Raw genomic sequence first — 24,553 nt, 5'->3', positions numbered from 1 at the left:
TCATTTTGTTTTTGAAGGCCCACGGAAGCATTTTGTTAACTGCTGTACCTCACTCAGTTTTTTCAATTTAGGCAGCCCTTACTTTCTGTGAGATAATATTAAGCTCTGCCAATAGAGTAGAAATTAGGAAAAGTTAGTGTACTATATTCTCCTGTTGCATCTGTGATGCTAGATATCCCAGATTGTAGTCTGCAGTTCTAAAGAAGATAGTGTTAAGTAGTCTTTAATCACCAAGGTCTTGGTGATTGCAGCCTATAAAATATAAATCTTGCATGATTTCCCCCCCCCCACTCCCTGATTCATGTATTCTTTCTGTTTAACAGGGTCTCCGGTTTGAAGTTGTTCCATCATGGTTCAAAGAAACACTTGAGAAGTCAACTTTTTCAGCCCCACATCAATATGCTGTAGAAACTGCAAAACAGAAGGCACTTGAAGTGGCAAATAGAATGCATGTGGTGAGCCTATTTCCATATTAAGGCTATTTTTATTTTATTGATAGGTCTGGTTTGCTTCTTGCATTAATATATGTATGTATGTATGTATGTATGTATATGTATATATGTATATATGTATATATGTATATATGTATATATGTATATATGTATATATGTATATATGTATATATGTATATATGTATATATGTATATATGTATATATGTATATATGTATATATGTATATATGTATATATGTATATATGTATATATGTATATATGTATATATGTATATATGTATATATGTATATATGTATATATGTATATATGTATATATGTATATATGTATATATGTATATATGTATATATGTATATATGTATATATGTGTTTTTATTTGTGCTGATAAATAAATAAAGGAAGACTAGTATAGATCTATTTCAAGCTATTTAGCTCTCATCAGCTAGCCATATCCTTACTTTAACTTTAAGTATATATGTATATATGTATATATGTATATATGTATATATGTATATATGTATATATGTATATATGTATATATGTATATATGTATATATGTATATATGTATATATGTATATATGTATATATGTATATATGTATTTAGAGTCACAAGCCCTGGTATGCCCAAATATGGGAGGAAGTTTACTGCTTCCATTCTCTGTCTATTGGCTCGTCACAAGAGACCATCCAGACAGAAACCCAATATTTTTACTGTTGCCTTTGTTACATTTGTGTTGTATTTGTGCTGATAAATAAATAAAGGGAGACTAGTATAGATCTATTTCAAGCTATTTAGCTCTCATCAGCTAGCCATACCCTTACTGGGATTAGGTAAATATAGGGTTTCTGTCTGGATGGTCTCTTGTGACGAGCTGATAGACAGAGAATGGAAGCAGTAAACTTCCTCCCATATTTGGGCATACCAGGGGTTGTGACTCTAAATACATACCTATTTCCCTGGCTCAGCTGATAAGAAGAAGAACCTTGTGGCTTAGTGGTTAACACATCTGCCTAAGATGCAATACAGCACAGGTTCTAATCCCAGTAAGGGATATATTCATTCTTATATTCCTCAGGAAACAGGAAAAATGCTACCCCCTTTAGTAGAAAGCAAATGGTTGATATAAGGATGGGTGGAATAATGGGTTTATCATCCACTTAACACAGGAGTGTCAAACTCAATTTTATTGAGGACCACATCAGGGTTGTAACTGACCTCAGAGGGCTGGGGTGTTTGTGTGGGTGGACATGGTGGGCGTGACACAGAACACATGTTGGTGACACCTGTGGTGGCCAAGTGCTAAGGCAGGACTTCCATCAGACTCTCCCTCACTCTCATTATTTCCTTCCTTCTCTTTCCTTATTTTTCCTTCTTTCTTCCCATCTTTCTTTTTTTTTTCCTCTTTGTCTTTCTCCTTTCCTGCCCCTTCTTGCATTTCTCTTTTGGTTTTTTTAGTTTGTTTTGATAGCCCTCTGCCAGAGAGTGTGGCTTCCTGAGCTCTATTTTCACTGCAGAGGGCTGCAGGAGGCCATCATGGGGTGGAGGGGGGCATGTGGGGTCCCCCCGAGCTCTGTTTCTGCTGGCAAAGGCACTGCGGGCTGGTCCTTTGCTGTTTACAGGCCAGCCCCATGGCCAGATCTAAGCACCCCATGGGTTGAATCCGGCCCATGAAGCTTGAGTTTAATACCCCTGACTTAACATGTCCCATAGGAAAATTGAATAGCCAAGGAGGCTATTCTTCACCATCACTATTTGTCATTAGTGCAAAATGTATATTTGGCAGCCTGTTAAACGTAAAACATAGAACCTGTGGATAAAACATTCAACTTGGAGCAGAAAAAAATGAGCTCAAATACATGGAAGAGTTTAAGATATTGAGCCAGGATGAGGCCAAACCAACATTCAATACCCAATGTTCATTGTCATGGAGTGGCTCACCAGATTAATTCAGAAATGTCTGAATTATGATAAGAGGATTAAAGCCTACTTTATCTTTGTTTCTGGATTAATGTTTAGTCTTAGACCTATCATTCATGAATTAATGTAATACTCTTTTAAATAGTTCAAACAGTAGTCACCACTATATCAGATGGCAGAAAATTGCATAATAAGGACGTTCTCCTTATTCACTGAGGGATGTGGTGGCTCAGTGCCTAAGACGCTGAGCTTGTTGATAAGAAAGGTCAGCAGTTCGGCATTTCGAATCCCTAGCGCTGTGTAATGGAGTGAGCTCCCGTTACTTGCCCCAGCTTCTGCCAGCTAGCAATTTGAAAGCACATAAAAAATGCAAGTAGAAAAATAGGAACCACCTTTGGTGGGAAGGTAACAGCATTCCGTGGAGTTTAGTCATGCCGGCCACATGACCACGGAGACATCTTTGGACAGTGCAGCTCTTTGGCTTTGAAATGGAGGTGAGCACCGCCCCCTAGAGTTGGGAACGACTAGCACATAGGTGCGAGGGGAACCTTTACCTCTTTCACTACATGTATCTCTCCATCTAGTGTTTCAGTGGATACCTTCAATTGTAATAGTGTGAGACAAAGATTTCTGTATGCCCATATTTCTTCTGAAAGGACTTCAGAATAAAATATATGCCACCCAGAATTCTAAAATAGAGAAAATCAGCTAGTTCATTTTCTCCCCCTGCTTTCCACCATCCAGCAAACACCAATTGAATGCCTGGCCAGCTTACAAGTATCCACCCTCTCACATTTGATCTTCTGTTAATCATTGGATGAAATCAAGATTGTTTTTATTGAATTAGGGTTGCTTTTTCTCCTTAATTTGTTATCTGTTAACATTCAAGTTTATAGCAGCATTGGTATGTTGGAGAAAATTTAATAAAATACACAGACTTTTTATGTTTTATTTATCTTTTCTTTCAGAAACATCTTCAAACACCAGATATTGTTATTGGAGCAGACACTATAGTGGTGAGTATATGTATGTTGACAACTTTTAGGTTAGTAGTACAGGGCGGGGCATAACCTTTTCCTAGGGGGTCACAGCAACACTTGTAATAACAACACAAATAATTCATACACCATTCGAAAGCCCATCAAAAACTGAGTTTATTGACACGATTTAATAGTCAGTATGACCACCATTAGCCCTTCGAACAGCATTCAAACGAGGTGGATAAGAACACAACAAATCTTCAAACAGTTCCGTTCGATTTTCCAGATTTTCCAGGGCGGGGCATAACCTTTTCCTAGGGGGTCACAGCAAGATCGACAGCAGTTTACAACTTCCGCGACACCTCATTTTAAAGCCCATAAAAAACTGAATTGAATGAGCTATTAAATGTTAAATTTGTTTCGGTTGAAACTTTGAGAATGAATTTGGAAACTGTGTTGAAAAATCTGGAAAATTGAACGGAACTGTTTGAAGATTTGTTGTGTTCTTATCCACCTCGTTTGAATGCTGTTCGAAGGGCTAATGGTGGTCATACTGACTATTAAATCGTGTCAATAAACTCAGTTTTTGATGGGCTTTCGAATGGTGTATGAATTATTTGTGTTGTTATTACAAGTGTTGCTGTGACCCCCTAGGAAAAGGTTATGCCCCGCCCTGTAGTTGTGTAAATCTATTGTATTCCTGGATCCACACACATAATAGATATTTAAAACATCATTTTTGTCTATTCAATATTGGTATTTTTAATTCTATTATAATGGGGTTAGTTTAGTATGGGAAATGAGTAATCATTTTACATAAACACAGTCTGAGGATGAAAGATACTGGAAGTGTGATAAGGCAACTGTTTTTGAAAATCAGTTTAGACAAATTGAAAGAACGCTTCTTATCAGCTTTTCATTCTCCTGATGGAAGAAAGGTTAAACAGTGCAGTTTCCTGTTTTGTGAAATAAATGTTTTATGTTCTATTGAACTTAAGTCTTTTTCTTATGTGGTTTTTCACTTTCCTTGGAAATAGTTTTTATACCATACTATACTTCTGAGAAAAAAATGTTTACACTTTCCTTATTATCTTTTATGTCATTCATTTGCGTTGAAATGAACCGTTGTTTATAATGAGGGACATATACAGTACTGTGCAAACGTTGTAGGCAGGTCTGAAAAAATGCTGTAAAACAAAGAATGCTTTCAGAAATATAAATAATGAGTGTTTATTTTGTCAATTTTCAAAATGCAAAGTGAGCGAACAAAAGAAAAATCTAAATCAAATCAGTATTTGGTGTGACCACCCTTTGCCTTCAAAACAGCAGCAATTCTTCTAGGTACACTTGCACACAGTTTTTGAAGGAACTCGGCTAGTAGGTTGTTCCAAACATCTTGGAGAACTAACCACAGATCTTCTGTGGATGTAGGCTTTCTCATATCCTTCTGTCTCTTCATGTAATCCCAGACACACTCGATGATGTTGAGATCAGGGCTCTGTGGGAGCCATGCCATCACTTCCAGTGCTTCTTGTTCTTCTTTACGCTGAAGATAGTTCTTAATGACTTTGGCTGCATGCTTGGGGTCATTGTCCTGCTGCAGAATAAATTTGGGGCCAATCATACACCTCCCTGATGGTATTGCATGATGGATAAGTACCTGCCTGTATTTCTCAGCATTGAGAACACCATTAATCCTGACCAAATCTCCAACTCCATTTGCAGAAATGCAGCCCCAAACGTTCAAGGAACCTCCACCATGATTCACTGTTGCCTGCAGACACTCATTATTGTACCGCTCTCCAGCCCTTCAACAAACAAACTGCCTTCTGCTACAGCCAAATATTTCAAATTTTGACTCATCAGTCCAGAACACCTGCTGCCATTTTTCTGCACGCCAGTTCCTATGTTTTCGTGCATACTTTAGTCGCTTGGCCTTGTTCCCACATCGGAGGTATGGCTTTTTGGCTGCAACTCTTCCATGAAGACTACTTCTGGCCAGACTTCTCCGGACAGTAGATGGGTGTACCTGGGTCCCACTGGTTTCTGCCAGTTCTGAGCTGATGGAACTGCTGGACATCTGATTTTGAAGGGTAATAAGCTTGATGTGTCTTTCATCTGCTGCACTAAGTTTCCTTGGCCAACCACTGCGTCTATGATCTTCAACGTTGCCTCTTTCTTTGTGCTTCTTCAAAAGAGTTTTAACAGCACATCTTGAAACCCCAGTCTGCTTTGAAATCTTTGTCTGGGAGAGACCTTATTGATGCAGTATAACTACTTGTGTCTTGTTGCTGTGCTCAATCTTGCCATGACATGAAACTATCTTTCACAACCTTACTTTGGTAGCAGAGTCTGGCTGTTCCTCGCCCAGTTTTAAGCCTCCTACACAGCTGTTTCTGTTTCAGTTCATGACTGGGTTTCAACCTACGTGTGACATTGATGATCATTAGCACCTGTTTGGTATAATTGGTTGATCATACACCTGACTATAATCCTGCAAAATCCCTGACTTTGAACAAGTGTACCTATGAGAATTGATGCTGGTTTGAAGGCAAAGGATGGTCACACCAAATATTGATTTGATTTATATTTTTCTTTTGTTCGCTCACTTTGCATTTTGAAAAGTGACAAAAATAAACAATTATTTATATGTCTGAAAGCATTCTTTGTTTACAGCATTTTTTCACACCTGCCTACAACTTTTGCACAGTACTATATATACAATATATACTAGAAGAGATATTATGATAGCTATCCAAAATGTGATTAAATCAGTGTGTTCTTTGATTTTTTCATTATGTTTTCATTCAGAAAATTCCAGCACCACAAACTTTTTAAAGTTGTGCTGTGGCACTTTGTCCTAAAGAGAGCCACTTTATCAAAAAGAATAAACACATATGTGTTGGCAAAAGGCCAAGTCAGAATGGGGTAACCCCCCCTTTTTTTGTTGCTGCTGCTGCTAATGAATGTCAATAATATGTGGACCAATAGTTCAACTTGGTGTCAGATTGATTCCTATATCCTTAATAGTATTTCTATGGCTTTTCTTAACATGTTTCATTTTATTCACTTTTATATGATTTGGTTGAGTATTTGGGTTATGACTATTTTAATTTTGGTGTTCATATCTTTGTAGAAAGGCAAATGTCTCTGTAGAAAGGCAAAAGTATTTGTTCTGCTTGCAAAACACATGCAGAAAGTGGATTTTTAATTAATAGATAATTTCTGTCAAGTGTGAGATAAAGCATTATTCAGTTGTATAGATAAATACAATTGTAAGAAGAACTATTAATCAGCATACATTTTAAAGGCACCATAAAACTAAAGGAAAAATGTTTAAATATATATATTATGTATTATTTGAGCTATGGCTGCAAAGGAAATTATTTTGATACACCTAAGAGATATTTACCCACAATTAACTACTCAAAATGCACATTGTTTGTATCTTCTTTGTAACAAGTACTGGATACATAATTTATTTCTACATAGAAAGTATAGGCACACTATTCCAAACTTTATTTAGAACCTAATGGCTGCAAATTGTGAAACTCTTATTTCTGGATAATTTCATATTTTTAGCTGAATGAGATGTACATAGTAATATGTATACTTTTCCATTTCAGACTATAGAAAAACAAATTTTGGAAAAACCAGTGGACAAGCAGGATGCCTATAAGATGCTTTCCAGGTATATGCTTTAAATTAATAAAAAAGCAAATAATGCTTTTATATAGGCCTGACCATTTGCAATGCATTATTTTTACATTAGCCTTAAATAGATACAAAAAACCCCCATTTTTTTGTTAAATAATATTAGTATGAGACAAATCTAAACAGTGTAGGATAACACACTAGGCTTTGATTTCTAATCTCTTATGCAGCATATTTTACTAATGCATTTCTATTTGTTTTTACACATTTTAATTTTAATTTTAGATATTCAATGTATTATTAACAGAACTGTGTTGGATTTGAAAGACTTTATGCTATTATACAAGAGTTGAATCCTTTTTTTTTGTAACTGTTCATTAGTCTGAAAAAAACCTGTCCTTACTTAGCATTTCTCAATGTCAGCAATATTAACACGTGTGGAATTCAGGTCCTAAAATTCCCCAGCCGGCATGCTTGGGAGTTGAAGTCCACACATTTTAAATTGCAAGATTGAAAACACTGATTTAGACCATAGTTTAGCAGTCTACATGGATGGATGGATGGATGCCAAATAAGATTGGACACAAAATGAATTTATCTCCAGTGCATAGATTCTCTGTGTATTTACAAACAATAAGTGATAGGTCATAGATCATAAATCATGCTACAATCATGAATCATAAGATATAAACAACAAATGATAAATCATAAGTTAGCAATAGGAGAAGGTAATAGATAAGATGAGAAGATGAGAAAAGATAAGAAATGAGAAGATGAGAAGTGAGAAGGATAATAGCAATACAGCCATACTACATGGGTACATATCTTTAGGCCTATATGCAAATATTGGGTTGTCCCATGTATTACACAATGACATTATTCATACATATTTACATAAATCTGTATGTATGTATGTATGTATGTATGTATGTATGTAGAGAGAGAAAGAGAGAGAAGCCTTATACCATAATATGTGAGAATGCATTACCGCATTTTATCAAAATGATGGCCGACTAATTTTCTATTCTTTTTAATAGGTTAAGTGGCAAAGAACATAGTGTTGTCACAGGTGTTGCAATTGTTCACTGCAGTAGCAAAGGTAATATAAGATATTTGCATCAGATCAGTTTTCATTATTTGTATAGTTGTCCTCTCTTTAGTATCACCCTGAGTCTGGAGATTTCAGGAATTGAAGTTCTGAAACTTGAATCCTTGGTTGTTGGACATATATTCTACCTTTCTCCCAGGAGTTCAAGGTGGTTTAGAACAGCTTTAATTCCCGTTTCTAAAAATGATACATTGCAAGCATTCAAACCCAATAGATGCATGACTTTTTCTAAATGGCATTAGTAGAATCACTTGACATTCTCTGTAAATCCCAAGAGAAAAGGTCAGCTGTCCTAGCATTTTGACTTGGGGATATAGGTAAAACATATCCATGTTTTACATGCCATTCATCATGTGATATTTCTTTGTTAGAGAGATATATTTCCTAGTCATTTTTGTTCATAGCTAAACATCTCCAAGTAAACAGAACTGTGTACATGTATTCCAGATGTAGACATCCCATGGATTTCTTTAACAATATTGCACAGCTGACAGTTTTATTTTCAGTACCTTTTCTAATAATTTCTAGCATGGAATATTTTTTACAGGTAGTGTCTAGAGACTATAGTGTACAAGTAAATCAATGAATACATAATAAGGTATTCATTCTGATACAGTGATCTTTTCTTTCGTTAAACTCAGTGCAAACCTCATCTGGTGGCGCTGTGGTTAGAATGTAGTAATGCAGGCTATTTCTGACTGCCAGCTGCCAGCAGTTTTGCAGTTTGAGTCTCATTGGCTCAAGGTTGATTCAGCCTTCCATCCTTCCAATGTTGGTAAAATGAGGACCAGATTGTTGGGGGCAATATGCTGACTCTGTAAATTGCTCAGAGAAGGCTATAAAGCACTGTGAAGTGATACATGAGTCTAAGTGGTATTGTGATGTGTGAGTGAAGTTAAGTCTTGTACCCCACTTTAGCAAAACCACTTAGACTTATATACCACTTTACAGTGATTTACAACCCCCTCTAAGTGGTTTATGGAGTCAGCATATTGTCCCCAACAATCTGGGTCCTCATTTTACTAAGCTCGGAAGGATGGAAGGCTGAGTCAACCTTGAGCCAGTGAGACTCGAACTGTTGGCAGTTAGCAGAATTAGCTTGAAATTATACTGCACTCTTACCACTACTCCACCATGGTTCTCTTTACACTTAAGGTGAACTATATTTTACCTTTGGTTGATTCTTACATGATTTTTAGACTGAATTTCTTGTAATCAGAATATGTATATTTTAAATTTTCAGGAATCTTTTGATTTCAAATTGTACATCTCAGTCAACTTGAAAGTTATTTTAGAGTAATATTTAGAAATTGTTCTAAGAGAAGTGGGTGTCACCTACCCTTATGCCAAATCTACTGATTTTGGCTTAATTTGTTAATTTTTAAGTACTTCCACTTTCAGCATTCAGAACATTCTGTAGTTCCTGTGTGGTTAGATTTCCAGATATTTTGGAAAGGTGGATACAGTAACTTTGAATACATCTAAGCAAGTGACTTATTAGGCAATAAAACAAACCTTAATATTATTGAATAATGTGTGGCATTAATGAAAATAACAGTAACTTATAACACAGTCCTATACAAATCTATTTAAAAATATATTTCATTGAATACAGTGAGACAACTAGGCAAATGTGTGCAGAAACATAGCTTGAATATTTGCTAAATTATGGGGATTAACTCCAAATCTCAAATTTGGTGTTTACAGCCCACTTCAATATTATTTAATACAAGATATACATCTTTGTTGATTTAAATGAACAAGTGCCTTTGAAAAACTTAATTTGCATTTCTATTCAAAAAAATATTTTGGAGATGAATATTGGTTAACTATTAAATGATACTATTACCTCACTAAAGATATTTTTTTGCAACTTGTTTCTGTATTATAGCAATTTAGTTTATTATGTTTTGCTACTGCCTTCCAAATTATAACAGTTCTGTGCTGTTGATAACGATAGGACGTTATTGACTGGAAAAGCCAGAGAAATTATGAAACTATTTCCAACAATAGCAATAGCAGTTAGACTTATATACCGCTTCATAGGGCTTTCAGCCCTCTCTAAGCAGTTTACAGAGTCAGCATATTGCCCCGAACAACAATCCGGGTCCTCATTTTACCCACCTCGGAAGGATGGAAGGCTGAGTCAACCCTGAGCCGGTGAGATTTGAACAGCTGAACTGCAGAACTGCAGTCAGCTGAAGTAGCCTGCAGTGCTGCATTTAACCACTGCGCCACCTCGGCGCAGGATCACTCTGAAAAGACAAAGTCATTGTGAACTAGGCAATCCAGCATTTGTACTCAAGTACAAACAAATCTCTAGATAGGATTGGTGGAAACACATGTTTTGAAATACTTTGAATGTGAAATTTGACAAAATGTCCATTTTTAGTGCAGATATACTGCTTCAAGCTTCTTGAAAGCTTTTTCAAAATGCTGACAAAAACTTGCTTTACGGACTATAGCTTGTGAAGACCAGGAGTAAGTCTTATGAAAGTAGCTCATCTTGATGTTATTATCCAATATATTATTGGTTTTATCCATACTTCTGCATTTTTAGATGATTATCTAGATACTGGAGTCACTGAGTTCTTTGAAGAAACAAAAGTCAAATTTGCCGAGCTCTCTGAGGAACTTCTGTGGGAGTATATCCACAGCGGTGAGCCAATGTAAGTGCAATATAAGCTTCACTGCATTGGACTAAAAACTTATAGCATTAGGAAATTCAATTTCACAATGTAAATAAATATCAATGGCACTGAAATATTTGAGAAGGTAGCATAATTTGCATACATTGGCATCCTTCAGGCTCAAAAGACTATGGTATCGTGCTCTGGAAAGAGGTAAAGCTGGAGTGTCCTCTCCAGAGCACAAGGCCTGGGTAGATTAATGTTAAATTGGCGGCAGTAAAGACGAAGAGGCGTCTGACGTAACCTTCAAGAACCGTTTATTACAGGCAAGAACAGTAACTGTAAGTAGACCAGCACCTCTCCTCCGTCTGACAGCCTTTTATATGGAGCTGTCAGACGGACGAGCCAATAGCCTTTCGTATGACAGCCCGGCAACTCGCAGGCACGTCTGATTGGCTAAGAAGTGCCTGGCTGCTGCCGAGCTGTCATTCGTAAGTCCGAGGACTTACGAGGCTATTACACTCCTTCCCCCCCAGCGATGCGCATGCATCAGAAATGGCGCAGCCGTAGTCACGTAAGTAGGCGGGGGGACGGCGGACACGCCCTGAACGCCTCAGTTGGACTGCAGGCGTCGACTGGAGCGGATGTCCCTGTAAGAGCTCCTCCCTGCGGGGAGTGGAGCTCCAGGTGACGTCAGAAGAGCGGCCTGGTTGGAAAGGCGGAACCCAAGGATGAAGTAGGCTGGGCGAAGGGGGCGCGGTTGAGGATGGCGGTGGATTTGGAATAGGCCGGTAGGCGGCCTGGGGCTGGGGACGACTGGGCCTAAGAAAGCCTAAAATGTTGGGAGCGTTTATTGCGGGCTCGGATGGAGAGGCGGAGGAAAGGCCAACGAAGGGCTGATGCGAACCCGGAGGCCCTGAATTGGGGAAGGCCATTGGATCATCTGTTTGCGTCCACTGTTGCGGAACTGGGGCCGGTTGCGAGGCATCGGTGGCCGGCCTCTGCGGGATGGGTTGAGCTGGATCTTCGTGGTTGTGGCAGCTCCTCAATTGATCCAGGTGCCGCCGCCACATGGTGCCATTGGATATTCTGGCCCTGTAGGAGACGGGTCCTGTTATCTCGGTGATGGTGGCAGGCACCCACCGAGGATCCCCAGAATAGTTGCGAGCCCAAACAGTATCCCCGGGAAGGAAGGAACGGGAGGGAGACCCCAGGTTGCCAGGCTGAATTCCTGAATAGAAGGGGTGTAGTCTATCCAGGGTGGTTCGCAGGCGACGACCCATCAGCAGCTCCGCGGGGCTTTGCCGTGTTAGTGGGCAAGGTGTGGAGTGCTGTGCCATTAAGTAAGCGTCCACCCTTGCCTGCCAGTTGCCTCGGTTCATGCGGCCCAAAGCCTCCTTGGCCGATCGGACCGTCCTTTCCGCCCGGCCATTGCTGGCCGGATGGTAAGGGGCGACTGGTGCATGGCGGATCCCTTGGGCGGCCAGGAATGTTTGGAAGGCAGCAGATGTAAATTGCGGGCCGTTGTCGGACACAACTGTGTCCGGCAACCCATGGGTAGCAACCAACCGTCGCAGGGCCCGCACCGTGCTCTCGGCTGTGGTGGAGTGCATTAAGACTAGCTCCACCCAGCGAGAGTATGCATCTACAGCCACCAAGAACACCTGGCCGTGGAAGGGGCCCGCAAAGTCTAGGTGAATGCGGGACCAGGGCCCGTGGGGCATCTCCCACTCCCGGGAGGGGGAGATGGGCGGGATTCCTGGCATGGGACGCAGCGGGCAACCCAGGCCTCGATCTCGGAGTCCAGGCCGGGCCACCACACGTAGCTGCAGGCCAGCGCCTTCATGCGCGCGACCCCGGGGTGATCGGCATGGAGCCGCTGTAGGACTTGGTTGCGGAGGACCGATGGGATGACCACGCGGTCGCCCCAGAGGAGGCAGCCGGAGTGGAGGGAGAGTTCCAGCTGGCGGGCCTTGAAGGCCCGGCAGTCTGGGCGGACAGCCTCTGTAGGCCAACCTCTCAGGACCCATGCCATGACTTGAGAAAGGACAGGGTCAGCTTGAGAGTGGGAGGCCATGTCAGTGGAGGTCAGGGGCAGGCCCAGCTCGGCGATGGAGAGGACCGAGAGGCATGGGACCAGCTGGGGGTCCTCGCAAGGGAGGGGGCAGTGACTAAGGGCATCGGTGTGCCCTAGGTGCTTGCCCGGACGGTAGCATAGCGCGTAGGAGTACGCGGCCAGGAACTCCGTCCATCGGGTCATCCTAGGGGAGAGGATGGGGGGGGTCGGCCTATCGCCAGCCAGAAGCCCAAGGAGAGGCTTGTGGTCGGTGTAGAGTGTGAAGTGCCGACCATAGAGATATTCGTGGAACTTTTTAATCCCGGACACCGCAGCCAGAGCCTCCTTGTCAATCTGGCTGTAGTTCCTCTCGGCGGAGGAAAGTGTCCGGGAGTAAAAAGCTATGGGGGCTTCTGAGCCGTTGGGGAGGACGTGGCTCAGAACCGCCCCCAAACCCACGGGGGAGGCGTCACAGGCTAAAGTCAGGGGCAGCTTGTCACTATATTGGACTAAGACTGCCTCTGACGTCAGCAGGGATTTGTGTAATAGCCTCGTAAGTCCTCGGACTTACGAATGACAGCTCGGCAGCAGCCAGGCACGTCTTAGCCAATCAGATGCGCCTGCGAGTTGCCGGGCTGTCATACGAAAGGCTATTGGCTCATCCGTCTGACAGCTCCATATAAAAGGCTGTCAGACGGAGGAGAGGTGCCGGTCTACTTACAGTTACTGTTCTTGCCTGTAATAAACGGTTCTTGAAGGTTACCTCAGACGCCTCTTCGTCTTTACTGCCGCCGATTTAACAATTAATATGGAGGATAGACTGCTACCCAAGCAGCTGATCCCCTCTCTCCACATCACTGAAATAATCCAATGGAACGGCAGAGCCGATACGATTGGTTCCAGCTGCATCCCAGGAGTTACCAGAACATGGTTGTACACAGTCACGAACTGCTTCCGGGACTCCGGCTCCGAATTTTGCCTCGAGACTGACTCCTGAAGCCTTTTCCAGTAATGGATATAGCCACAAGGCAGTAGAGGTTTGTAATCAGAGTTTCCCTTCTAGAAGATGGTTCTGCCGCTTTATCTGCCTCTTCCGCCTTCAAAACCGTTGACTGTCTTCTCCTGTAACCCTGGAAAGGGGCCCTTACGAGGTGCTACCAGCTGGGCCAGCTGGGCCAAGATTTTTTAAGGAGGTGTTACTCCTCCATCACTCACCCTTTGTCCTGGCTTGTGGCAGGCAGAACCTGGCTTCCCAAATGGGCCCAGGATTTATAGCATAATAGAATTTTCATTTCTGTTCTCACAAAAATGAAATTATCAGTGGTGGAAACTATTCACTAGCATTCATAGCAAGTTTATAAATGAGCTGTAAATGACAAAAAAGTGAGCATGAAGTTCATTTGATTATTATGTTTAAAAATTGCTACAATAGCATTAGCAATTAAAATCACTTTTTATTTCTGTTCTGAGGGGAAAAAATATTTTGAGGAATGGTGTTATGCCATTAGTTCCAGTTCTTAAAAAGAGTCTAAAGAGAATCTTAACTGAAACTCTTGAGCTTTAATCCTGGCTATTTTGTTTTTAATGTCATACATTTTATTAATTTATTAACTAGTGGTTTTTTAAACATTTTTTTTAAAAAGTCAAATAGTAAAATTTTAAATTCATGCCTGAATGTGTGTGTTCATATACATGCATTTTTTTCTTCAGGGACAAAGCTGGTGGATATGGGATCCAAGCCCTTGGGGGAATGTTGGTGGAATATGTTCATGGAGATTTCTTGAATGTGGTTGGGTTTCCTTTGAATCACTTCTGCAAAAAACTAGGTGAACTGTATTATCCACCCCCGAAGCACACCATACATCATATAAAATGTGACTCTATCCCTTCAGTGGAGACTTTTGAGATTCTAAGTGATGGAGACTGTGATTCTTCAGATAATGGAAAAATGGAAGATGCCAAAAGGCTAACAAATGGTGGACTTATGGAATTGAGAAAATGCAAAGAGAGCAATTGCAGTTATAAGATACTTATGGAAATTCAAAATGGAATACCAAGAAACGTAACACAGTGCCTCTCTAAACTTACAGACCTTCTGGATGGATTTAAAGGCTCAAAGGTAATACATTTGTTATTTGGCAATATGGATTTAATTTTTATTACACAACATGGACTATAGCGTTTCTTTGATTTGTCACAGCTTAAATCATTTTAGCTGTGGGATTCAAAATTTCCATTTAAATATTTTTCCTAAATCTGCAGGTTTTGTTTGTGGCATGTAAGCTGAAAATATTTGATCTTCTTAAAGATAGGGGCACTGTGACCACAGAAGATGTGGCAAATCAACTTAATACTTCCCTACGTGGAACAGAAAGATTACTCGATGCCTGTGCTTCTCTTGGTCTGTTGGAAAAGAATCATCAAGGTCATTTTATTCTAAAATTACTCTGGTAGGAAAATGTAGAATACTTTGAGTACATTATATCCTAATGCCATCCAAATGTAATTAGAATATAAGTAGAGCAAACCTATACATAGTTTAGGGGGGGGAAAGGTGCATGTGGAGAAAAATAAACTTGGAATGACCTTAGAAAAAGCCCACCCTAGCACATAACCAGTTGTGGTGTTGAATTAATTGCCTGGTCTCTAGCTTCTCTTAAAATTGCAGCCGTCCTGGGAGGAAGACAGCCTTAATTTTGAGTCATGAAAAGAGTTTTCTGTTTTAAAATGGTTTCTCTCAAATGTTACTTGTCTTTGAATTTCAAATTATCCATTTTCAGGGTATTAGCATGTTTATAAGTGATGTTTAGCTTTTTGGGATTGGGTAGTGGGAATATTATTATGGATTGCTATGTCCTTTGGGGAAAAATCATTGCTACTTCCTGAACATTTTCTTGTTGGCATTTGCAGTCTACTCAAATTGTTTATATCTCCATTTTAAAGAACCATGAATTTTGGATTTTTTAAAAAAATATTTAGTATTTTCATGGCAAAGAGATGTGCAAAATGTAATAAGCAAAGATAATTCCTTAATTACATGCAGTCGTAGTGTTTGATCTGTGAAGAAACAATTATAAATTTCTGGAATTTGGTACACCATTTTTTTAAAAAGCTTTTGTTTGTAATTTGTATTTGTAATTTTTAAAAATGTCTTTAAAGGTTACAGTAATGCAGAACTGACAAATCTATGCCTGGTATCCGATAGTGAATATTCACTTCATGACTATATTCTTCATTGTAATGACCACCTGTGGCCTTTGTTTACACATTTGGAGTTAGCAGTTAAAGAAGGAACTTCACAGATACATCATACATCTGAGAAAAAAGTGGATGATTTGTTTCAGGTAGGGAAGAATCTAGGCTTTTTAAAATGAAGGTAAATACTTTTTTTTAAAAAAAAACTTAAAAATAAATATAAAGGTTACTAGGCATATTTTACCATATTTTTGTTTTTCTTTCAACTTTTATTTTTTAATAGCAATAGTAAAAGAAAATACAAATTGAATTAAGAAGTAAAAATAAAAAGAAAATAAAACATGTACAGAAAGAAAAAGAAAAAATGTTCAGTCTTAATCACAAATACAAACAATATTTCACCACTCCCTATAACATTACATGCAAATATCTCTTCATATAACTCCTTTACCCATACATAAATCTGTAATTCATTCACATTTCAGTCCTATGGTCAGCAAAAAAGGATCATAGATTTATACAAACATGTCTTATTTTAAACTTAATTGAACCAACCAGTTTTGTACTCCTTCCTTCTGCTTTTAACAACCTGAATCTTTAGTTTATTCAGGTGTTGTTATAGGATTTGATCTCCCATTTTTCTATCTAAAAATTTCTTCCAACCAACTTCTTTTGTAAGTTCAGTAAAGGTCAATTTCTTAATGTTATTTAAATTTCTATTTTAATTGTATTTTTTTTTTCTTATATTACTAACTTTTTTGTTTTCCAATACTTTTGAAAATACCTTATGTCCTCATATTTCTACATCAAGCAAAATTTGTTTCATCTCTATCTTGTCAATCTTCCAAAATATTCTCTTTTGCAACAGTAATATATTAATATTTTAGACATAATCTATCCATAGAAACAATCATAATTGAAGCTGCTAGTGTTTGACCCCATTCTTTAAAAATCTTTTGAAATATTTCAAATATCAAGCGTTTTATTTTATTTTGCAAGTTTCAATGCTGACTAAACAATAAATTTTTCACTTTTGCTTTTCTCTTTCTGCCTGGAATCTATAGCCCCCTCTCGTGTTCTGTTTCTGAAATCATAATGTCTCAAGTTGCTGTTGTGACTTAAGATAGACTAAACAAATTGGTTCCTCTGAATGTGTTGTTCATCTATATAATTATTTCCAAACTTATAACAAAATTCCTAATACTCCATTATTTCAAGTTTTATCTGATCCCTTAATTCATTTATAACTTTCTTAAATCACTTTCTTATTTAACTTTTTGCTGTTTATTTCTAATTCTTTAAGTTCTTAAGCTTTTAGTCAATTTTTCTTTAAGAACAAAAGTAAACTCATCAAGGACTTTTCAAACTTGTCATTTTGAAGATTTCTACCAGTAATATCCTTAAGGTAGCAGCTGAATACTGTGTTTCCCCCAAAATACGACCTGTCCTGAAACTAATGCCTTGCCACATTTTTCGCGTGGGCAAAAGTATAAGCCCACCCCCGGAAATAAAACCCCTGGACAACCCCACCTTCTGGCCAGGCAGAGCACCGCTCACCGACCTAGCGGTATCCCGAAGATGCCAAGTTGCTGGAGCGGGGAGGGGGGGGAAGGCGCTCACGTTGCTTGGCGCCTTGGGGATACCACTAGGTTGTGGAGTGACATTCTGCCTTGCCGGAGGGGGGAGTTTCTGGGTGGCTGCTCCCTTGCGAGCAGGCTCCCAAAGAGCTGGGCACAGCCTCAGGGGCGAAGTAGCCATGAAGTACCATGCTTCAGGAGTCCACTCGCAAGGGAGCAGCGGCCCGGCAACCCCAAAACAAAAAGCCCTTCCTGATAATAAGCCCAACTCCATATTTTGTGGGGCAAAAGAAAATAAGACCCTTTTGTATTTTCAGGGAAACACGGTAGATAATTTCCAAAAGCAAATTTGAAAGTAAGTGAGCAAAGTAAGTGAGCAAATTCAGTGTCCTTAAAAGACTCTATCATGGCTGAGAGCATAATGGTTTTCTTAGCACTGAAACTCTTGAGGTTTCCTCATGAGTAGCATTCGGCAGGTGTACCAGTGGATGTCATGCCTTCTCCTTAGCCAGAGTGGTTCTGTGGGATTCGTGGCACGACAAAACCGCGCTACGCAAAATAGTGGAGATTAAATCGCGTCGCTAAAGTCGCGATGTCATCACCGCGCGTCATCACCGCGGGGACAACAGCACGGCGACAGAAGGGCGTTCTACATACTTTGTTCTTTCCCTCCAAAGGTAGCCCTCCTCCTCCAGCTGACAGCGGCAGCGGGCACGGGGCAAAGTGGGCTGCCCAGCAGCAGCAGCCTGCGGGAAGGGTCCAGCACAGCCACGGGGGGCAGCAGGAAGCCCGCGGGGGGCCGGGCCGCCGACGCTGGCGGCAGAGGAGGACGCAGCAGCGGCGGCGGCTGAGGCTCTCCCGGGGCCGGCGAAGCGGGCTTGCCCAGCAGAGGCAGGCCGCCCTCTTCTTCCTCAACAACATCTCCTTGGATGGGCGGCCACCGCCACCGGGCAAGCCCACTTCGCCGGCCCCGGGAGAGCCTCAGCCGCCGCCGCTGCCACGTCCTCCTCCACTTCCTGCTGCCCCCCGCGGCTGAGCTGGACCCTTCCCACGGGCTGCTGCTGCTGGGCAGCCCGCTTTGCCCCGTGCCCGCTGCCGTTGTCAGCTGGAGGAGGAGGGCTACCTTTGGAGACAAAGAACGAAGCATGTAGAACGCCCTTCTGTCACCACGCTGTTGTTGCGGCGGTAGGGTCGTTTTTTTCTTAGCGCTTCGGACGCCGCGGATTTGCCTCCGCACTTATGTCGGCGCGCATAAGGACATCGCGGTTTTGTGGTGGAACCGTGGGATTGGTCTATAAGATTAGCCTCTATAATGGAGACTTATCTCCTCAAGTAGGACATTCCACAATTATGATTGTCTTGCTGGAAAATATATACATTTGCCTAATTCCTATCTCTGATTGGCTGGATATTAATCATAAGATAAGATCTTAAAATAGTTATTGTGCCCTGGGGTTTCAGCCATTAATTTTCTGTATGTCATAAAAATATCTCTGTTTTACTTATTCCTGATATTTTTCATGCAAAGTTAACTTTCCCTACCATGATTCAGAGAACAGATTTTTTCTATATGTAGGATATTCTAAAATGCTTTAATAAATGTCATGTAATTTTAAGCAATATAATTTATTTGGATTGTATAATTCTGCCGTTGCTTTACAAGTTAGGCAGGGAGGAGAAACCAAACTGTTTCAGATCTTTTTTCAAGATCTACATTTTAATATACAGTATCCTTATCTTCTTGTTTTGTGATCTCGCTTTCTTTTTTAAGGATTTCCACTGTCAGTCTGCAGGGGTGAAGCAACGTTTTGTGAGAGCCATGGACAGCAGTTCCAAAGTGACAGCAAGAGACATCGGCACAGCTTTTGATCTTTCACAATTCAAAGTTGTATGTGATTTGGGAGGTATATATTATAACATTACTATCTCTACATATTGACATAAAATGTTCTAATGTACACTTGTGATTAAATGGATAGTTTTGTAAAGATTATATAACATATCTTAATGGTATATAATTACAGGATTTTTTTTACTACTTCAGAGAGATAATATACAGTCAAAACACTGTTTTAGATTAATGTCTTTGTGTCCCTGCCTTCAAACTTAAATGTTCAAAATTACATAAGAGAGGGGGGTAACTTTTTGTTTAGCAAATGCTATTATATCTGGTCATGGTGCATCATGCCCCAGTAAAAAAAATTCCATCATGTTTCCATACCATTTTCTTCAGTCCCCAGAGAGAAAATTTTAAATTATTCTTAACTGTACTAATATTAAAATAGTGTCCTTTCAAGGTATGTAAAATCTGTCACCAATAACTTGGAGAGAAATCATATGATTGGGAATAGAAACAGACAGATTAGGACCAGTGTAGTGACAACAGATATAATACCAACATAATTTTATGCCAGATCAAGAATTTGAATAGTTCCCGAAAAGCTTAACAATTTATTTTTCTTGCATCCAACCAGGAAAATATTGGAGGGGTGGGGAGTATAAATTCTATTGAAGATCTTGCAAACACAACATGCATTTAATCTGAACTTCTTTCCCATTTTTTGTACATAACAAAATAACACAAGAGTGCTAAAATAAATCTATGTATTCTCTCTGCAGGTTGCACTGGAGCTTTAGCTTATGATCTAGTCCAGATCTATCCAGAAATGCAAGTTATTGTCCTTGATCTTCCTGAAGTTATTACGGATGTCACCAGCTGTCAACTTTCAAAACAAAATGCTTGTGAAGTATCCTTTGTATCAGGTAAAGGTGTTTCTGCTATTTGTAGACCAAACCAAGGCACTTGTAAACCAAAGACCTTATATTGCAGGAGTAGTACATAAATAAGATCTCAATAAAATTCCAATTATCTGTGCAATAAAATGTTAATGTATGTGACTGCAAATGAAGCTATCTGGATTTATTTTAACAACTTGGTTCTAATGAAAATATTGACCAAAATATGCTTCACATTTTTTGTTAGTGGATTGCTTAGCCTGATTTTTTTTGCATCCAGGAATTTATGGGAATATGTTACGACCTGATCACTATATTTGAATCTATGTGCATTATGTTAAATGTTGCCCTGAGGTTTTTTTTAGAATATTGTAAGAATAAAATTTTCTCATTCTTCCCTCCAAAAATGTTTGGGGATGTTCTGCATGCATTTGAAGCGTGCTTATTTATTTATTTTAGTTTATTTATATCTCATGTTTCATTTTGTTTATGAAGCTGTTCAGTTGAAGATGTAATCACTTTTTGGGTGAACTAATGAAAAATATTTTCATTAAATAGGTGATATTTTCAAAGACAATCTTCCAGAAGCAGATCTTTATATTCTTTCAAGGGTTTTACATCATTATTCTGAGGAAAAGATTTCTCTACTGTTAAACAAACTCTCTGCTCTTTCCAAGCAAGGTAAGAGTTTAAATTCCCCTCCTCCCCATATTAATTGATTTATTGGTTTTACATTTACATAATTATATGGATGATGTTTTTCATTCAATTAAATTTGAAAGCTAATGATGTTAAGACAAACTGAATTGTAGCTAATCTTTAACTCCAAAGCATTTTATTTAAAACTTCACAAACTTCTGTCTCTCAGGATTCAGAGTACAACTAATTATTGTATCTCCAAAACCCATAATTTAGCAGATAAAGCTTTAACATTTTTTTAAAATGTAAAAACAGTCATCCTTGCTGAAAAATAACATTCTTGCCTTAAACTGAAAAGAAAATCAACTTGGGCTCAAGGAGGGTTCAGGTTTTGAAGAAGGAATCCCATAGCAGCAGTTCCTTTGCTTAGTATATACTTCTATCTGTTGTCTATACTGCCTTTGATAATGCAGGCACTAGAAGAAAAGCCTCTGTAGAAAACCATAAAAGTGTGAAAAGTCTTCAAGTCTTCAAGTATTTGAGTTCAAAGCCATTTAGTACTTTAAAAAAGTCTTGGATTGAAACCACAGCTTACAGTCCCTGGATTTATCAGCTGATCACTGACAGCCATGATCTACATCAGCTGAATCTTCAGAATGTATTTCCAGAATAATATCTGGTTAGAACAATTTACCCTGATTGGCTCCTCTACACTAGCCTTTAAAGGAAGAAAAAGAAAACCAATTTCCTGGATCAGAGAACTATCTTTCTGTAGTAAGTCTTGTGAATTTTTTTTGTTTTTTTGTTTTTATGCCATCCATTACAGTGTTCAAACGGATTCAGTACTTTTTCAGTCTCACTGACCAAGATGCTGTAGCAGAATCAGCCTACCAGTGGCTTTCCCAGAATCCCAATACCTCATCTAACAACTTTGTGTATTTATTTCATATAAAGTTGTCTTTAGAGCAGTATGCTATGGATGCTGATGCCTCAAACGTGCCTCCATGTGCTACAAAGCACTTTTTTGGAAGGGTTCTCACAGCCTTAAAACTTACAGAATCTTTAACAAAGTGTTGCTTGCCAAAGGATAATGTATAGAATTGATGTGACCACGAAAATTGAAAAATTTTATGGGTGGGTTGTGATTCCATTCACATCTAAATAGAGCAAATCTACTGACTACTGACTGGTTAAGCTTTCTCCCATTTAATAAGATTTCTGGCAAAAAAGCACTGGAAAGTTTGGATCTGCTTGATAACCAGTTACTCACTTTATGATAATCATAAAAACTCTTCATAAAATGGAATCATATAGTGATCTACTTAATGACGATAACCAAAATTTCTGTAAAATTCTGTCTACTTGTAGTTTGATCTGTGCCTCCATACATAAAAAGCAATGTATGATTGTTGTAAATATTGCTGAATGTATGTCTGCTTTGCATATTTTGAAAAGTACTTGTATAAATGCTAACCACTGAAATTCCTAGTCTCATCACATTCAATATGTGCAATCTAATCCTGTAATTATTCAGTCAGAAGTAAATTCTACTGTTCCAGTGACTCAGAAATTCTCAAAGTACTTTAATCTTGATTCTATGTTCATGGAGTTGAATTCAGACAAAGTTGGAGAGCAAGCTAGCTACTGTATAAAATATAAAAATAAATTCACTGTAGCTGGGTTTGTTTTCCAGTTTAAATAGTGGTTGCAGGGGAGAAGCCAGATCAGGATTATCGCACAAAAGGAAAGGATCTTTGGGCTTTAGTCCCATATCACTGTTATCTCTTATGGCTGCTTCCACTTTTAATGAAGATTAAAACGAGTACCACTACTACTATGGTGGTAGTCTACTACTAAAACGAGTACCACTACTACTATGGTGGTAGTCTTTTCATTACAGTTCTGATTTGGGTTCCTCCCAGGTAATACTTCAAGCTAGGCTTCTTGATCTGCCATACTGGATGTCAGCATGTATAATGTCCATTTGCATATGAATTGAATTTCAAGATATCTAGAAGGAAAAAGATCGTGAAAACTATTTCAGATTATTTTTTTAAAAAGAGATCTCTTCATTAGTCTTGCATGAAAAGAGTCATAAACTCCTTCTTGGCATCATGGTTTCAATAAGAGGTCAGAATCAAAAGCCATGAACCTACAAGAGGCAAATTCCTTTTTCTCAGATATTCATATTCAGAATTGTTTATATTTAAAAGTAAGAGGATATTATTGTTCACATTACCAGATTGCAGTTATGTTGCAAGGGGAAATTAATCTCTGTGACTGTTTAGAAAGTGCTTACTTTCAATGTTTTGTTGCAGAATTATGTGATACAATTTGGGGATGCTCTGGGAGGTCACAAATAGTGTTGGAGGGAATGGTAATGCACATTGTCTATACTTGTTTTAAAATGTTAATAATTTGATCTTTTAAAAAATATAATCCTGTTTTCCTTTTAACAGGAAAAGCTTCATGTAGGATAAGAAACATTAACAAAAGACTAGCTGCATGTTATTATTTTTTTTTAATATAGGAATTGCACTGCTAATAGCAGAAATACTGCTTGATGAAAAGCGAATAAAACCTGCTAGAGCCGTTTTCCAGTCTCTCAGTATGACAGAAGGCAAGGAAAGAAATGCATTGGAATACCAAGAGTTATTAGAAGAACATGGATTCAGTAATGTACAGATTAAAATAACAGGAAATCTGCTAGATGTAATTTTGTGCTCTAAGAAACTATCTTCTTAGTACAGTATAATAGCATTGAATTTATTATTTCAGTTTTCCAGAATACTATTTCTATTTCTGATTTTGATGTCTCTGAATTGTTGGTGAATTGTATGGAAATGCTATTCTACTTTTTATTACCGTATTTTCACGACTATAAGCCGCACTGAAAATCCTAAAATTTGATCCAAAATCGGCAGTGCGGCTTATAACCCGGTGCGCTTTATATGTGGAAAAAGATCTCCCAGCTGCTTTGCTCCTCGCGACTGCAACAGATGTCCAGAAGCGGCTTTTGGGGCTAATGGGGATTGGATTTCCAGCTCGATAGCTTCTGGACGTCTATTGCAGTTGTGAGGAGCCGAGGAGAGTGTGGAGAAGAGCGCGCGACGGTTCTTGGCGCTCCGGGAAGCGGGAGAGGCGCGCGGTTTGGTTTCTCCTCCCTGGACGTCGCAGCAGCAGCCCCAAGCGCACCGATCTCTGTGTTTTTCGCATCGGGGTGTGCTGCAAGAGCATGCCCCGATGCGAAAAACACAGGGATCGGTGCGCTTGGGGCTGCTGCTGCGACGTCCAGGGAGGAGAAACCAAACCGCGCGCCTCTCCCGCTTCCCGGAGCGCCAAGAACCATCGGGCGCTCTTCTCCGCACTCTCCTCGGCTCCTCACAACTGCAATAGACGTCCAGAAGCTATCGAGCTGGAAATCCAATCCCCATTAGCCCCAAAAGCCGCTTCTGGACATCTGTTGCAGTCGCGAGGAGCGGCACGAAGGTTCTTGGCGCTCCAGGAAGCCCCGAAAGCAGCTGGGAGAGGCGCGCGGTTTGGTTTCTCCTCCCTGGGTGTCGCAGTAGCAGCCCCAAACTCACCGATCTCAGTGTTTTTCGCATCGG

At 39.5% G+C, this 24,553-nt stretch overlaps 1 protein-coding gene across 3 annotated transcripts in view; it reads left to right on the top strand.

The window, feature by feature from the left end:
- ASMTL (acetylserotonin O-methyltransferase like) overlaps nucleotides 1-23,804 on the top strand; it is a 28,163-nt gene extending 4,359 nt beyond the window's left edge. Inside the window, exons 2-13 of one of the 3 annotated variants that reach the window (XM_014065076.2) lie at nucleotides 324-455; nucleotides 3,339-3,386; nucleotides 6,977-7,041; nucleotides 8,042-8,103; nucleotides 10,673-10,781; nucleotides 14,509-14,917; nucleotides 15,061-15,223; nucleotides 15,958-16,142; nucleotides 19,342-19,474; nucleotides 20,190-20,333; nucleotides 20,865-20,987; nucleotides 23,476-23,804. In XM_014065076.2, coding sequence (XP_013920551.2) covers nucleotides 324-455; nucleotides 3,339-3,386; nucleotides 6,977-7,041; nucleotides 8,042-8,103; nucleotides 10,673-10,781; nucleotides 14,509-14,917; nucleotides 15,061-15,223; nucleotides 15,958-16,142; nucleotides 19,342-19,474; nucleotides 20,190-20,333; nucleotides 20,865-20,987; nucleotides 23,476-23,690 — 1,788 coding nt within the window. In that variant the 3' untranslated portion in view covers nucleotides 23,691-23,804. Of the gene's footprint in view, nucleotides 1-323; nucleotides 456-3,338; nucleotides 3,387-4,608; nucleotides 5,444-6,976; nucleotides 7,042-8,041; nucleotides 8,104-10,672; nucleotides 10,782-14,508; nucleotides 14,918-15,060; nucleotides 15,224-15,957; nucleotides 16,143-19,341; nucleotides 19,475-20,189; nucleotides 20,334-20,864; nucleotides 20,988-23,475 lie in introns of those variants that run through there. The other 2 variants (XM_014065077.2, XM_087726878.1) reach the window with 2 other exon arrangements.
- Nucleotides 23,805-24,553: the final 749 nt, after the last annotated feature.

Source organism: Thamnophis sirtalis, unplaced genomic scaffold (assembly GCF_051295495.1).
Source record: "Thamnophis sirtalis isolate CommonGarterSnake01/CBP01778 unplaced genomic scaffold, rThaSir2_p1.2 scaffold_12, whole genome shotgun sequence".
In the NCBI taxonomy this organism is placed as follows: Eukaryota; Metazoa; Chordata; class Lepidosauria; order Squamata; family Natricidae; genus Thamnophis; species Thamnophis sirtalis.
The sequence above is the reverse complement of the archived record's forward strand: the minus strand, read 5'-3'. Positions and strand labels throughout refer to the sequence as shown.